Source organism: Saccoglossus kowalevskii, chromosome 5 (genome assembly GCF_978046115.1).
Source record: "Saccoglossus kowalevskii chromosome 5, keSacKowa6.1, whole genome shotgun sequence".
Taxonomy (NCBI): domain Eukaryota; kingdom Metazoa; phylum Hemichordata; class Enteropneusta; family Harrimaniidae; genus Saccoglossus; species Saccoglossus kowalevskii.
This window is the reverse complement of record NC_140645.1, coordinates 7,009,664-7,025,733: the sequence shown is the minus strand read 5'-3', so window position 1 is coordinate 7,025,733 and position 16,070 is coordinate 7,009,664. Positions and strand designations below refer to the sequence as shown.

General features: G+C 37.1%; 1 protein-coding gene across 3 annotated transcripts in view; it reads left to right on the top strand.

Moving 5' to 3' along the window:
• The window catches only part of LOC102801933 (uncharacterized), a 45,167-nt gene extending 30,747 nt beyond the window's left edge, over nt 1–14,420 (top strand). For all 3 annotated transcript variants that reach the window (XM_085499101.1, XM_085499100.1, XM_085499099.1), the window contains 2 exons: nt 4,048–4,290; nt 8,717–14,420. In XM_085499101.1, the coding sequence (XP_085355227.1) occupies nt 4,048–4,290; nt 8,717–9,535 (1,062 nt within the window). In that variant the 3' untranslated portion in view covers nt 9,536–14,420. The remainder of the gene's footprint in view (nt 1–4,047; nt 4,291–8,716) is intronic.
• Nucleotides 14,421–16,070: the final 1,650 nt, after the last annotated feature.

The window sequence follows — 16,070 nt, the reverse complement described above, 5'->3', positions numbered from 1 at the left end:
ACTGGTATTTCTCTAAAAACTCTTTTTGTCAAAATCCAACAATTCCAATCTTTAGTTGCTTGCTGCAATTCATCAAAACTAAAGCATTTTTATAAATTTGTGCTGACACTAGAGGGTGCTGTCTCAAACTTGCTGTACTGAATGAAATCTTTCATTACTTCTGTTCTGTTATCTATTTATCTTCATTCGTCTTTATTATTTTTCTTTCTTTCTTTCTTTCTATTTCTTTTTTTCCCTAAATCTAGTTAATTAGTATACATAAGGTGGATGGGTCTGTCAGAGAATTTAAGGTGAGTTTTCCCACCTCAGATGAGTAGTGCCCACATTAATGTTAAGTGGAAAACTTTTGTTCATGTAGGATTGACTGAAAATATTTCTGTAATGTGATAATAGAATATCAGAGACAGATTGAGCTTTTCCCGTACATATTGTATGTCATTTATTTGTACAAAACATTACTGCAGATTATTCAAAAGTATAATTTACTAATCTTAAAAAATAAAAAAATAACATGAATAAAAACATGATTGTTTCTATTAGAGAAATTAACACCTGTGAATATGTGCTCTTGTGATATTGAATTACCATGTCATAAATACAATGTTCAGTTAGCATATAGGGAATGTGGCACCATATTAGAAATGAATAAAAGCATATATAAAACAAAAATGACATTTTCTGTACATTGAAATAAAAAAAATTCTGACCATGTAAAAACCTCTGCAATTTAGTAAAGCTTGTAGGCTACTTGTATGTGAATACGAAATGCATTTTTGCAGGCAGGCATTTCTTAAAAAAAAAATACCTTCTTGTAGTACTTGAAACAGTGACTTAAATTCAATATAAGTATAAAAAGTAAAAACATGTGATGGCCTCCATAATGTTATGAGTTGGCTCTATCATTTACATAAGAAGTGAGATGAACCTTGGAAGTAACAAGGTATAGGTTTCCATACTAAAATAATAGTAGCAGAAAATTCATATTTTAATCAGCCCCACTCCATCTAAACAAACTGTTTCAGATTCAAAATTTAATTTGAGATGTTGAGATTAAAATCAAGTGATACGATAATCACAAATAAGCAGCAATGTCTTGTGGAATTTTCAATGTATTTGATAAGTGGTGTCTATTGTCAGTGTTAGTTTCATAGTTGTTAAATTGTCTGTTTGTTGTGTTCGTCATGACTTCAGTTCACTGATATTGTCTTCTTCCTGTGATGTACATGTTTGTGTCAGCTGTAACACCCAATGTTTGTTATTCCATCACATTTTTTGTTTGCCAGCATTGCCTTTACACCTAGTTTTTAGTAGTTATAGATTAAGTATATTAGAATTGGCTCCAGAAAGCTGACCACTCCTACATTTAGCCTGCCTGTTGTTCAGAAAGCTGGCCACTCTGGTTGTTGTATAGAAAGATGGCCATTCCCAAAGTTAGCCAGGCTGTTGTCCAGAAAGATGGCCACTCCTACAGTTAGAGAGACTGTTGTCCAAAAAGCTGACCACTCCCACAGTAAGCCAGTATGTTGTCCAGATAACTGACCACTCCTACATTTAGCCTGGCTGTTGCCCAGAAAGCTGGCCACTCATATATTCAGCCTGTTTTTGAATAGAAAGCTGGTTTCTCCCACAGTTAGCCAGGCTGTTGTTCAGAAAGCTGATCAGTCCTACAGTTAGCCAGGCTGTTGTCCAAAAAGCTGACCACTCCCACAGTTAGCAAAGGTGTTGTCCAGATAACTGACCACTCCTACATTTAGCCTGGCTGTTGCCCAGAAAGCTGGCCACTCATATATTCAGCCTGTTTTTGAATAGAAAGCTGGTTTCTCCCACAGTTAGCCAGGCTGTTGTTCAGAAAGCTGATCAGTCCTACAGTTAGCCAGGCTGTTGTCCAAAAAGCTGACCACTCCTACAGTTAGCAAAGGTGTTGTCCAAAAAGCTGACCACTACTACAGTTAGTGAGGCTGTTGTTCAAAAAGCTTACCAATTCCCCCACAGTATTAGCCAGTCTATTGTCTACAAAGCTGACCACTGCTACATTTAGCCTGGCTGTTGTCTACAAAGCTGACCACTTGCACCATTAGCCAGGCCATTACTCCAGAAAGCTGACCTCTCTACTCATTAGTGAGGCTGTACTCCAAAAAGCTAAACAAAAAATCTGTTTCTCACTTGGTAACTATTTGCTAAAATGAAATGTGAAGCCGGTAATTATCATTTGTCACGGGGTAGGCTAGCATCCGACCACAAAGTGATAATAGGCACGCCTTCACCTCGTGTTGTGGGTTCTTTGACACCCTACTGATTGAAATATCGAAAATAAGCCAGCTGATGCCTGGATTGTCCCCTGTACAACTTATTATACCAGACCCACTCGCACACAATGAAATGCTCAGTAATATCGTAAAGGATGGTTTAATTGTACAACCGGTACACAGAATTTGCTGATATGAATCAACGTAACAAAGATACAAGTCGCTGTACAATAGGAAAAAATTAACACGCATGTCAGGGCAGGATAAAGCAGTGGCGTCCCGTGAATAACCAGTTTACTCAACCCGAAACCGGGTTGATTCACAATAGGCAATGCACCTTTTACGTATGGAACGACGCCGCTACTTAACTGCGCCGACGTGCGCGCGAAACGTTGGAGCAGGAAACGGGCTGTCACAAAATACAATTAAACTAATACTGTTACAATTTCAAATAAGAATACAATAATTTAACCACTAAATTAGCCAAATAGTTACCAAAATACATTCAAAACACAGCCAATGGTCCCTAGCCTAATGTGCGTGTAATGAGCGTGATAATTACCGGCTTCTGTCGGGTTATAGTAGAAACGTTGCTACATGTAGATTCAGTTCGATACTCAGGCCTGGTTTCTCGTAGGATACCTTGTAGGATTCGTGTCGAACACAAAAGTTCCGTGGAACAGCACGTAGAAAAGGAGTCCAGTCTTCCACTGTATCTACACAACGTCCGTCGACTAGGCGAGTAGCTTGCACACCACGTGGGGATGAACTGACTCTCCCCGTTCACTCACAACACAAGGCTGGCCCTGGTTGCTTGCTATTTTCTTGAAATAAGAAGACAGTGTAGCATACTCAGTCTGTCAATAATTGTTGGCAAGTTTTAGCTAAGAGACAGGAAGAGGTTAGGTTTTTGAGCCAATCAGGTCTGTTCAATATGTTTCATTGTTTATGTATACTGTTTTAGTCATGAAATCTGTACTGATTTGTATAATTGCATCAGGTTTGAAATAAGCACTTTGATAATTTGTTTGCAAAACTAAAAAAACAGCCAACTATTTACGATCATTAGTATTTGAACTAATCGGGCCAGAAATGAGACAGGATTATCTCAATGTTTTGTTAGTAGCTTCAACAACAAAGCCAAAACGTAATTTGTGAAATTGACATATTGATTTCAAAACCCATTTTTTGATAATTTAAATTAAAAATTATCCAATATTAAAGTTTTCTAGTTTTTAGGTGTCAAAGTGAAGTTTCTCTGATCAAAGATGACCATATTACACAATAAAAATTTAGTCTGAATTCTATTTAAATTTATCTGTGTTGCACACCATTCATTTCGCCCTGCACTATATTTTAAGTTCTTCTCTTCTGAAGTTATTAATCAGTCAATTTACGCACATTGTCACTGCCGACCCCAAAATGACATTGGTATTTGAGAAAAAAACATTAAATGAAATACAAATAACACTGATAACCCAGGACCTCCACAACATTTTAAATTCAGTTAAATCCAAATGATTGATGATAAAGTCTTTGAACAAAATATAGAAAACAATGCAACTTGTATGTCTATGATTGTCATAACAAAACTCATTCATTGCCAACTGAATACCTCCATTGATAGCTATAACGAATGGGGGGGGGGATTGTCAGCAGGCAATATTGGTTCATTGTGAACAATACTATAGTGACTTAAGCGTAACTTCTCTGATTGGTGGTAAATTACTGTTCATGTTTTCTCTCTGACCTCTCTGAAAGAACCTACTTGCAGGAAAGTAATATCTTCTGTTTGTTACAGCTCCAAGGACAGCAGAATTTGGTGCAAGGACAGACAGCTGTTAATCTAACCCAGCAGCCAGTAAGTGTGGGATCACCGATACCACAGCCAGTGATTCCTACTGTCACAGCACAGCAACAACTACAATTACAACAAGCCCAGAAACCACCTTCCCAGTCTGGTGAGGAACCAACTGATCTTGAAGAGCTAGAACAGTTTGCTAAAATGTTTAAACAGCGACGAATCAAACTGGGTTTCACTCAGGTAGGACGCTTCTTTGATGTAAATATAACGAGGTTGAACAAATTTTACATCATGTCTCGAATGATGTGATGTATGAAATTTTTAGTACCCGTTCAAACGAAGTCTGAAAACTGGGACTTGTAATTCGATCTCTGTCCGTCCGTCCGTCCGTCCGTCCAGAATCATATCTCAGAATCCCTTGGACCGATCCCATTCATTCTTTGCATGTGCCTAGTACTTTATGTGGGACATATGCACATGCAGTGGTTTAGCTATTCGATTCAAAATGGGCGACTGGCAGCCGTCTTGTTTTTTGAAAATATTGTGTTTTGGACATGCTTTGTCAGTTTTCATTCAAACTTGGTACATAGATGTTAGGATACATGTCCATGACGATTTATTTCACAATTGGATCAAAGATGGCAGACTGGCAGCCATCATGTTTTTTGAAAATGTCGTATTTTGGACATGCTTTGTCAGTTTTCATTCAAATTTAGTACATAGATCATACATGTTAGGATACATGTCCCCGACCGTGCCTGAGTCTGTCTGTCCGTCCGTCCGTGTGTCCGTCCGTCCGTGTGTCCGTCCGTCCATGTGTCCATCCGTCCATGTGTCCGTCCGTTCATGCGTCAGTCTGTCCATGCGTCAGTCTGTCCATGTGTCAGTCTGTCCAGAGTCATATTTCACAATCCTGTGGATCGATTCCGTTCATTCTTTGCATGTGTCAAGTACCTTATGTGGGACATATGCACATGCAGTGGTTTAGAGATTCGATTCAAAATGGCCGACTGGCAGCCATCTGGTCCGTGTCAATGTTTTACTTTTTCGACTTCTTCTTGAAAACTACAAGCCTGAATGCTTTGATACTTGGTGTATATGTACCTTGGGTAGACCTCTCTCAGATTTGTTCATTTCATGATAATATCTTCAATTCTCTAATTTTGGTGAATATTTTTGTCATTTTTGGTAAAAAGTGATATTTTCGACTTCTTGTTAAAAAACGCAAGTCCAATTGCTTTGATATTACATATATAGGTACTACATGTGGACCTCTCTCAGATTTGTTCATTTTGTAATGATATCTTTAATCCTCTAATTTTGGTGAATATTTTTGTCATTTTTAGCTCCGCTGTCGACTTTGTCGAGCGGAGCTTATCATATGAGTGATTGTCCGTCGTCGTCGTCGTCCGTGTCAATGTTTTACTTTTTCGACTTCTTCTTGAAAACTACAAGCCTGAATGCTTTGATACTTGGTGTATATGTACCTTGGATAGACCTCTCTTAGGTTTGTTCATTTTGTAATGATATCTTTAATTCTCTAATGAATATTTTTGTCATTTTTGGTAAAAAGTGATATTTTCGACTTGTTAAAAGCTGCAAGTCCAATTGCTTTGATACTACATATATAGGTACTACATGTGGACCTCTCTCAGATTTGTTCATTTCGTGATGATATCTTCAATTCTCTATTTTTGGTGAATATTTTTGTCATTTTTGGTAAAAAGTGATATTTTTGACTTCTTGTTAAAAACCGCAAGTTCGATTGCTTTGATATTACATATATAGGTACTACATGTGGACCTCTCTCAGATTTGTTCATTTTGTGATGATATCTTCAATTCTCTAATTTTGGTGAATATTTTTGTAATTTTTGGTAAAAAGTGATATTTTCGACTTCTTGTTAAAAACCAATAGTTCAATTGCTTTAATATTACATATATAGATACTACATGTAACCCTTTCTCAGATTTGTTCATTTTGTGATGATATCTTCAGTTCTCTAATTTTGGTGAATATTTTTGTCATTTTTGGTAAAAAGTGATATTTTCGACTTCTTGTTGAAAACTGTAAGTCCGATTGCTTTGATATTACATATATAGGTACTACATGTGGACCTCTCTCAGATTTGTTCGTTTTGTGATTATATCTTCAATTCTCTAATTAATTAATTTATTTTGGTGAATATTTTTGTAATTTTTGGTAAAAAGTGATATTTTCGACTTCTTGTTAAAAACTGTAAGTCTGATTGCTTTGATACTATTCATATTGTTCATTTTCTAATGATGTCTTCAGTTCTTTAATTGAAATGTGCATTGCTAACAGCGGAGCTATCTCAGCCGATAGGCTGCTTGTTGGTAAAAAGTGATATTTCCATTGATCTCTCTCAGATTTGTTCATTTTGTAATGATATCTTCAATTCTTTAATTTGGGTGAATATTTTTGTCATTTTTGGTAAAAAGTGATATTTTCAACTTCTTGTTAAAAACCGCAAGTCCAATTGCTTTGATATTACATATATAGGTACTACATGTGGACCTCTCTCAGATTTGTTCGTTTTGTAATGATATCTTTAATTCTCTAATTTTGGTGAATATTTTTGGTAAAAAGTGATATTTTCTTCTTGTTACCACAATCATTTATGGTGAAGAATGATATTTTTGAATTCTTGTTGAAAACAGCAAGTCCCATTGCATTGATACTATGCATATTGTTCATTTTCTAATGATATCTTCTGTTCTTTAATTGAAATGTGCATTGCTAACAGCGGAGCTATCTCAGCCGATAGGCTGCTTGTTTGAAAATGTTGTATTTTGGACATGCTTTGTCACTTGTCATTCAAACTTGATACATAGATTATACATGTTAGGATACATGTCCATGACGATTTATTTCGCAATTGGATCAAAGATGGTCGACTGGCAGGCATCTTGGTTTTTTTTTATGTGGTATCTTGGACGTGCTCTGTCAGTTTTCATTCAAATTTGGCAAATGCATGTACTTTATACATGTTAGGATGCATGTCCATGACAATTTGTTTCAAAATCTGTTCAAGGATGGCTGATTGACAGCCATCTGACTTTTTGGCCTTACTACTATATTTCCACAATTTATGTACCATTTTCAATCGTATTTGGCACATACATCATACATATCAGTGTGTTTCATAATCAGATCAAAGATGGACGAATATTGGCCATTTTTATTTTTGGCCATATTGTATACGCCACTTTCAAAAATTTAAAAGGGACTGTGTCATTTTCAATGACTTGTTAACTGAGGGTCTTCAATGTTGATTAGAACAAAATGAGTCCATCAAATCCTGGGTGTGCGTGTTGGAAGTCCGGAGTTAATGGAAGGCTGGTGTGTTGATATCTGATGTCTGTATATTTTAGAAGTGTACCATTTGCTGCATTAATCATCTTAATCTCAGTTAGCATAATGGCTTGCAGCTTGCAAACACTTTTAATTTGTAGTGCTCAAAACAAGATTTAAATTTGTATCCTTTTCATTTTTTCTCTAACTTTTAATGCTAAACTTCAGGAATATTTGAAACTGCAAAAGTAATTTGTAAGACCTATACTCTATACACTTGGCTGACTCCTACAAAGTCAAAGCATAAATGTCTTGCCAGTTGATAGTAAAATTACGAGTCACTACTAGTTTGTAGAATTGCTGGACATGCTCATTTGGACAACTGTCCCACATTACACTGCCAAATTATTCTGCACCAACTTGCCTCCTCACTCGACATCAAATTGCCTCCTCACTCGGCACCAAATTGCCTCCTCACTCTGCACCAAATTGCCTCCTCACTCTGCACCAAATTGCCTCCTCACTCGGCACCAAATTGCCTCCTCACTCGGCACCAAATTGCCTCCTTACTCGGCACCAACTTGCCTCCTCACTCGGCACCAAATTGCCTCCTCACTCGGCACCAAATTGCCTCCTCACTCGGCACCAAATTGCCTCCTCACTCGGCACCAAATTGCCTCCTTACTCGGCACCAACTTGCCTCCTCACTCGGCACCAAATTGCCTCCTTACTCGGCACCAAATTGCCTCCTCACTCGGCACCAAATTGCCTCCTTACTCGGCACCAACTTGCCTCCTCACTCGGCACCAAATTGCCTCCTCACTCGGCACCAAATTGCCTCCTCACTCGGCACCAACTTGCCTCCTCACTCGGCACCAAATTGCCTACTTTGTGTGACAAAAACAAATCCATTCGTCACTTCAACCTGCACTAGACAAATTCCGTACATCCACCTGCAAGTGCATACCACTTCAGACCCAACACCCAATTCATACTCTCATACCAAAACACTGTTAAATCATGACCTGATTCATAACAACCAGTTGCCAAGCACCCACTAAATAGAATCTTAATTTGTGTTGCGTGGTAAAACATCACTCCATGAGCGATCTGTTGCGGTGTTGATGTTCCAGATAAATACCAAAAATAATAATAAACAAATTGAAATATTGTTTTTTGAAGTAAAGGCAGGTAGCCAGTCACCACACCTTTGAGGAATTATAGAGTTTTTGCATTTATTGACAGGGTTATATGCTATATTTCATTGGAAGAACAAGCTTTTAGTCACAGGATGTACAGGGAATAAAAAATCAATCCTGTATACTAATGTAATTTCTAATTTTAATTTCAGGGCGATGTTGGTCTTGCCATGGGTAAACTGTATGGCAATGATTTCAGTCAGACAACAATTTCCAGGTTTGAAGCCCTCAATCTGAGTTTCAAGAACATGTGTAAATTAAAACCACTGTTACAAAAGTGGTTGGAAGATGCAGATTCATCTATGACTAACCCTGCAGTGTTGGGAAGTCCGCATACATCGCCCGATGGCATGGGTAGGAGAAGGAAAAAGCGTACAAGCATAGAGACAAATGTCCGTGCTGCTTTGGAAAAGAGCTTCATGACAAATCCTAAACCTACCTCGGAAGAAATTGCAATGTTGGCTGATCAGCTTCAAATGGAAAAGGAAGTTGTCCGGGTGTGGTACTGCAATCGACGACAGAAAGAGAAACGCATAAATCCTCCGTCACATGCAATAGCTGTGGCCGCAGCAGCAGCTGCCCAAAACATGCAAATGCAGGTCTCTCAGAATATGCACGCAGCGTCACCACAAAGTATGCATGTTACAGTACCACAAAGTATGCATACTAGTTTACCACAGAACATACATTTAACAACAACAACAGCACCACAGCAAAACATACACACAACTACAGCACCACAAAGTATGCACATCACAACACCACAGTACATACAAGCAACGTCAGCGGCACAGAGTATGCATGTGACTGCTGCTGCAACGGCAATGGTGAATGCAGCTGCAGCAATGGCTGCGGCAGCTGCCTCCGGTACTAATACCTCCGTTATTAGCACTTGCCCCACTATCACGTCCACGCCGACTTTGACGACCGTTCCAACAATGACAGCTATTACTGCAAGTCCCAGCAAATAAATTGAATTTCATCTCATTTACTTACTTGTCATCCCTGAGAAACAATGGACTAATCCTGTTAAGGATATCCACCAGGAAGAGCTTACTACAAAACAGGGAAGGCAGGATTGCTTGTATGACCAAACTTTTCTATTTTTAGAGAACTTGTGGAGGACAGATCTTGTTCCAATATATCAGCCAGAAAATTTGCAGAACTATGAATTTTTTTTATAAAAAAAATATTGACGTGGTCAGGGTAAAAAAAAAAAGTTAGTGAAATCTGCCATGTGTTATGATGGATGTGAGATAGCAGTGCTTCATTTTACTAATGCATTTCCGATAAACTGATTGTCATAATTATTGTGTAACTGCTCTTGCCATTGACATGCTGTTAAATTCTCCACATGGCCAGTCCAATTACTTTGTACTCATTTCAATGTACTCAAATCTATTTCTTATACTTTAAAAGTTTGCAACCTTTGAACACATGGCATTCATCATTACAAGGTGTAGACATTGCAGATTAGTATGGAGTGTGGGTGATATACTTACTGGGTATTTGTGTAACTTCTTTTCTTAATCATGTATGTACAGAAATTCATCCATTCCGTTCTTGACCTTTGACCCTAACCGTGGTCGGAAGCTTACGATTCGGGTTCTTATGCTTCCATTTGTAAAGAAGTCGTATTTCCTTCCATTATATATGTATATGTAGCTCGTTGATTAAAAGTGTTTTTTTTTTTTAGTTTATCATGTTTTTGAAGTAGATTAGTTTTTATCATTTCTGTGTACAACAGAAAGTGTAAGAAATGAACCGAAACCCTAAATAGTTCATTTTGACCTATATATACTTCTATCCGGCCTTAGTTTTCTTCTGACCTAGAAACGATCCAATAACTGAAAGAGATACCTGTCAGATAAGTTGGATGTTGCTACTGAAAAAAAAATAAAATGGCCGTTAGTTTTTTTATTCCATTTTTTATTGAAAATAGTTTGTTGTACAATTTTTTAAAGAGCAAACTGGCTTATACACAGAAAGTTAGTGTGGAAACATCACGACTGTCTTATCCATTTGTGGTAACTAAAAAGTATTTTGATGAAGCCAGCGCTACAAGTTTTTATATTCTATTTACTGGCATTGGGTAAATATGAAGGGTAACTATGTCATTATTTACCTTGGAAGGGTTTGTAGCATTTGTATTTAATAAAAACATTGTCTGCAATAGGTAAATTTCTGATAAACTGCGAGATCTTGCGAGTTGTGTGAAAGACGCACGCCGAACGTCTACACAAAAAACAAACGATTTGATTTTGAGCTTGAATTTTTTTATTTTCATAGTTCACATCGAAAGGCTGGTCTTGAGTGGAAATATTACGCTTGAATACCGTTACTTCATTGAAATTGCCCATCGTCAAATGTGTACAGCGTCCCCCAAAATACTTTCATGTTTGTCGAATCGCACGTGATGTTTGTCGCCGCTACAACCCTATGACCTTTGTTTATCCAGTTTTTACATTCGATTTCACGCATAATGCAAGATCTTGCAGTGAACGGAAAATAGTCCATTGCAACACGTCCACTGTCAACTCCCGATGTAGTACATCATTATATATTGTCTGCATCATTATGAAAACAATTTGAATTGTTTCTGTTTTCAAGTCGTTTTAATTTGGGAAACTTGAACATTGCCAGATTGCTCATAAAGTGAACCAAATTGTCATGACTGAAGTACTTTATATTATCGCCTTGGATTCAACTTGTTTATCATCTGTGTCTGTTTCATTTATCATTCATGTATAATACCAACTTTCTTGATGTCTCTGCAATTGTGGAAGAATTTGGTGGTTTCTGAAAATATCTTCTTTTGGTGCATACAATATTCCTAAATTGGGAAATGGCAGTGGATGTTTTTGAAGAGGTAGTCCAAAATTAAATGACTTTGTGTAGAATACTATTTCCATTCAGTTTTTTTGCTTCATTGTTGCCAGTTATCATTGGCTGTATTCTGTCAGTAAATGTTTGTTATCATTGTAATAGTGTGAACAATACCATGCCTGGTATAGTTTACGTGACCCAAGATGCTGTAATATACTTTAATAAATATCAAAACCTGTTTGGCTGAAAATAAGACTATATAGTAATGACAGGTACATGATAGAAATTTGCAAAAAACCCACCAAGTTTTACTTCATTTTTTTTTTTTTAGATCTATGTCATACTTTCACATTGCTGCTACCAGTTGAAAATATCTTTTTTGTATTTTTATAGACATTTAAGCATAAATTGCATGTTAAATTAGAATGTAATCTAGTGAATGATTAGTAGCTTGCTGCCCTCGACGAAAAAATAAATTAACATGCATGATAGAAAGTGATGTCATAGCTAAATATGGGTGAAATGGGCAGTGATGTCATGCTAGGCATTGTGGGTAACTTGGTGAATAGTTATAGAAGGGATTTTGCGTATTTTTATCTTATTTTTTAATAATACATTACACCATAATTAACAGCATTATATAAATTAATGTATTCATTGTTTTATTGTCACTAATTAAATTCTAGACTCGGATACTGGTACACATGCTGCTAGTTCAATACTAAAAAGTTGTAGACTGCTTTATTATATGTTGTGTTCTCATTCCATGTTTTGTCTTGGCTTCTGAAATAGCTACTTGCTGTCTTAGTGAATTAGTGAAGGTCACTTTCATGACCTTTAAAGGTCACACATCCTGCTACTTCTATTGGTATGAAAATCAAAAATGAATTCATTTTATTCATATTTCAGCACAATTTTTTAGACTTCACAACTTGTTTTAACTTCTTAAAGCGGAGGAGTCGTCACCTGTCCATGCACGGGAATTGAGTACCAAGCGACGATAACAATTCAAAATTGCAAAGTTTCATAGGGTATACGCGTGTTTGTAAACAACGACATGCTATGCCCGTCTGACGAATGTGCAGGTGACGACGCCCCCTCTTTAAAAAAATGTAATACCTTTAGGGGTCATGGAAGTGGGCTATTTACAAAATGTCACCTGGTATTTTCAGTGGATCTTGTCTATGCGTCTGCATTTGTTTAGTTTTCATTATAGCAGCCATTGAATCATCATCTTCACCACCCAAGGTTTCATTAATTTGGTTGTCATCTTGCCATTATACCTTGGTAGAATGCTCATTATAAACCTGTATTCACGGTCAACAAAATCAAACGACTGCATGTGTGATGTAATTCCATGTTAAAATGTAACACTAAGTCTAGTGTTAAGATGCATCACAATGGAACAAATCATGGTGTATCAGTTAAGCCAAGCCATGACGTGATATTAAACTACATTTGAGATTGTTGCAAGTTGTTACAGAGAACCCTGATTATTAGTCCAGCTCCTTGGGGTGCCCAAACAAATCATTCAATTCAACTAAGGTTAAATCCAGCTTTACTTAAAACGTTCAAAACCTTATAAATCAGATGTCATTGAATATGGAGGAAACTTCTGACGTTAGTTGACTTGTGCTATAAACTTTGAATTGCCCCCCCCCCCTCCCACCTATCTATGTCTGGCGTCATTTCAGTTTTCAAATTGCATACAATAAATCTGCATAAATTTATCAAGGGAAATTATTTTTGGGTTAAAAAATATGAATTAACATGCATACTGTGTAATGTTTTATAGGTTGGAAGTTGTTGGCAAATGATGGTGTCATATCTAAACCCCCCACCACCACCACCACCACCAGTCTCTTTCCAATATTTAGTGCAGTGCTTGGAGTGGATATTTTTTTCTCTTCTGTCGGTGATTGCATCCTGAAGTCAATGCTTAGTCAGCTTATGAGGATGTGTACAGATAACATTTAAGAATCTCAATCTAGCCAGCTCAGTGTTACAATTAAAATATAAATAACATAATATACTATTACAATTTGGAATCATTTCAGTGAAATTACCCACTTTGTTAGTCCCAGTTACCTACCTTGTGTTTGTATCCATCCGTTCGTCAGACCCTTTTAGTCTATCCAGACCTGTATCTTGGACCTGCCTCAGCCAATCACATGCAAACCTTTGACACGCATGGAATCAGGGAAGCTGTGGGTTTAATTCCTGGAGCTGACAAATACAGTCGGCCTTGCCTTCCAATTGTTCAGTATTAGTTTTGTGAGACTGGTTTGCATGCATGCACTTGCAATTAGCCCCCAAGACAACATACACAGGAAAGATCGCTGTGACGTTAATGACTCTGACAAAAATACTGCAAAATAATGAAAGAAACAACTTTTTATGTTTACCATGTCCGTGATGCAAGTATAAATCAGTGTGTTCAGCTCGTATGTGAAAGTGGGGTCACCCTTACCCTTTCCACCACCATTTCTCGACCAAATTTTTCAGCACTTCTTATTCTTTTCAATATCTGGAAAATAAACCCTGATTTTAGAGCCAACAGACAAAATTTCAGCCAATTTTCAGTTTTTACTCAAAAAAATTGACTATTTTTGCTCCAATCTACTGAAGGAAAGTGCAGACTATAAACGGAACTATTTTGTGAGTTTGTGATGAAAAGAGGAAAAGGTTAATACAAAGTATATGGTACTACTTATTAAAGTATCTTGTATAGCTTACCCAACCAAGTATCTGAAAATAATTTATAAATTTCTCTTCATTTATTAAGCTACATAGATGAGCTCACAACTATGAAGAAGTTTACCAATCCAGCTTGTATGTTGTTTTACAATCGGTCACAAATGAAAAAATATTGTTTTATTATTTTTTTCGTCAAACTATTATTTTGGGGCTTGTGTAGATTTGGGGTCAACTATATGCTTTTGAGGTTTTGAAAACAGTTGTTTTTGATTGTTCACATACTTGGCAGGATAGTGTTACCTTAGTAATAAATGTTATATTTTTTTCATGAAATCATGATCTGGTGTGTGAAAGTTTACTTTTGAATGGCAAGCTATCCATGCAAAAGGTGAGCAGGTTGTGACCAACATTAATGAGACCTGGTAGTTTTGGGATGTGTATAACTTACTGGTCAACAATGAATAATGTTAAGACCGGATGATGGAAGTACTGATGTAGATGAACAATGGTTAACTTGGCAGTAGTTGGGAATAGACAACCGTCACTGATTGGCAGTGGTTAATGATGAGACCCATGATGATTGTCAAGTGGTTAACGGGGTGCTGTCATGTGTTCATTTAAACAATGTATTTTAAAGATGTATATGATTCCCATATCGAACAGGACCAGCATGACAACTACCACCTTCAATGTAACCTGAAGATAGTAGTAATCTATGGTTGATGATGTAACTGGTAATTGTAGTAAACCATGGTTGATGATGAGACTGGTAAGGATAGTGAACCATGGGTGATGATGTAACTGGTAGTGGCAGTAAATCATGGTTGATGATGTAACTGGTAATTGTAGTAAACCATGGTTGATGAGACTGGTAATGGTAGTAAACTATGGGTGATGATGAGACTGGTAATTGTAGTAAACCATGGCTGATGATGAGAATGGTAATGGTAGTAAACCATGGTTGATGATGAGACTGGTAATGGTAGTAAACTATGGGTGATGATGAGACTGGTAACGGCAGTAAACCATGATTGATGATGAGAATGGTAATGGTAGTAAATCATGGGTGATGATGTAACTGGTAATTGTAGTAAACCATGGTTGATGATGAGACTGATAATGTTAGTAAACTATTGGTGATGATGAGACTGGTAATTGTAGTAATTCATGGTTGATGATGAGACTGGTAACGGTAGTAAACCATGGTTGATGATGAGAATGGTAATGGTAGTAAACCATGGGTGATGATGTAACTGGTAATTGTAGTGAACCATGGTTGATGATGAGACTGGTAAGGGTAGTGAACCATGGGTGATGATGTAACTGGTAATGGCAGTAAATCATGGGTGATGATGTAACTGGTAATTGTAGTAAACCATGGTTGATGAGACTGGTAATGGTAGTAAACTATGGGTGATGATGAGACTGGTAATTGTAGTAAACCATGGCTGATGATGAGAACGGTAATTGTAGTAAACCATGGCTGATGAGACTGGTAACGGCAGTAAACCATGATTGATGATGAAAATGGTAATGGTAGTAAACCATGGTTAATGGTGTAACTGGTAATTGTAGTGAACCATGGTTGAAGTTGAGACTGGTAAGGGTAGTGAACCATGGGTGATGATGAGACTGATAATGTTAGTAAACTATTGGTGATGATGAGACTGGTAATTGTAGTAATTCATGGTTGATGATGAGACTGGTAACGGTAGTAAACCATGGTTGATGATGAGAATGGTAATGGTAGTAAACCATGGGTGATGATGTAACTGGTAATGGCAGTAAATCATGGGTGAGGATGTAACTGGTAATTGTAGTAAACCATGGGTGATGATGTAACGTAATGGTAGTGAACCATGGGTGATGATGTAACTGGTAATTGTAGTAAACCATGGTTGCTGATGAGACTGATAATGTTAGTAAACTATTGGTGATGATGAGACTGGTAATTGTAGTAATTCATGGTTGATGATGAGACTG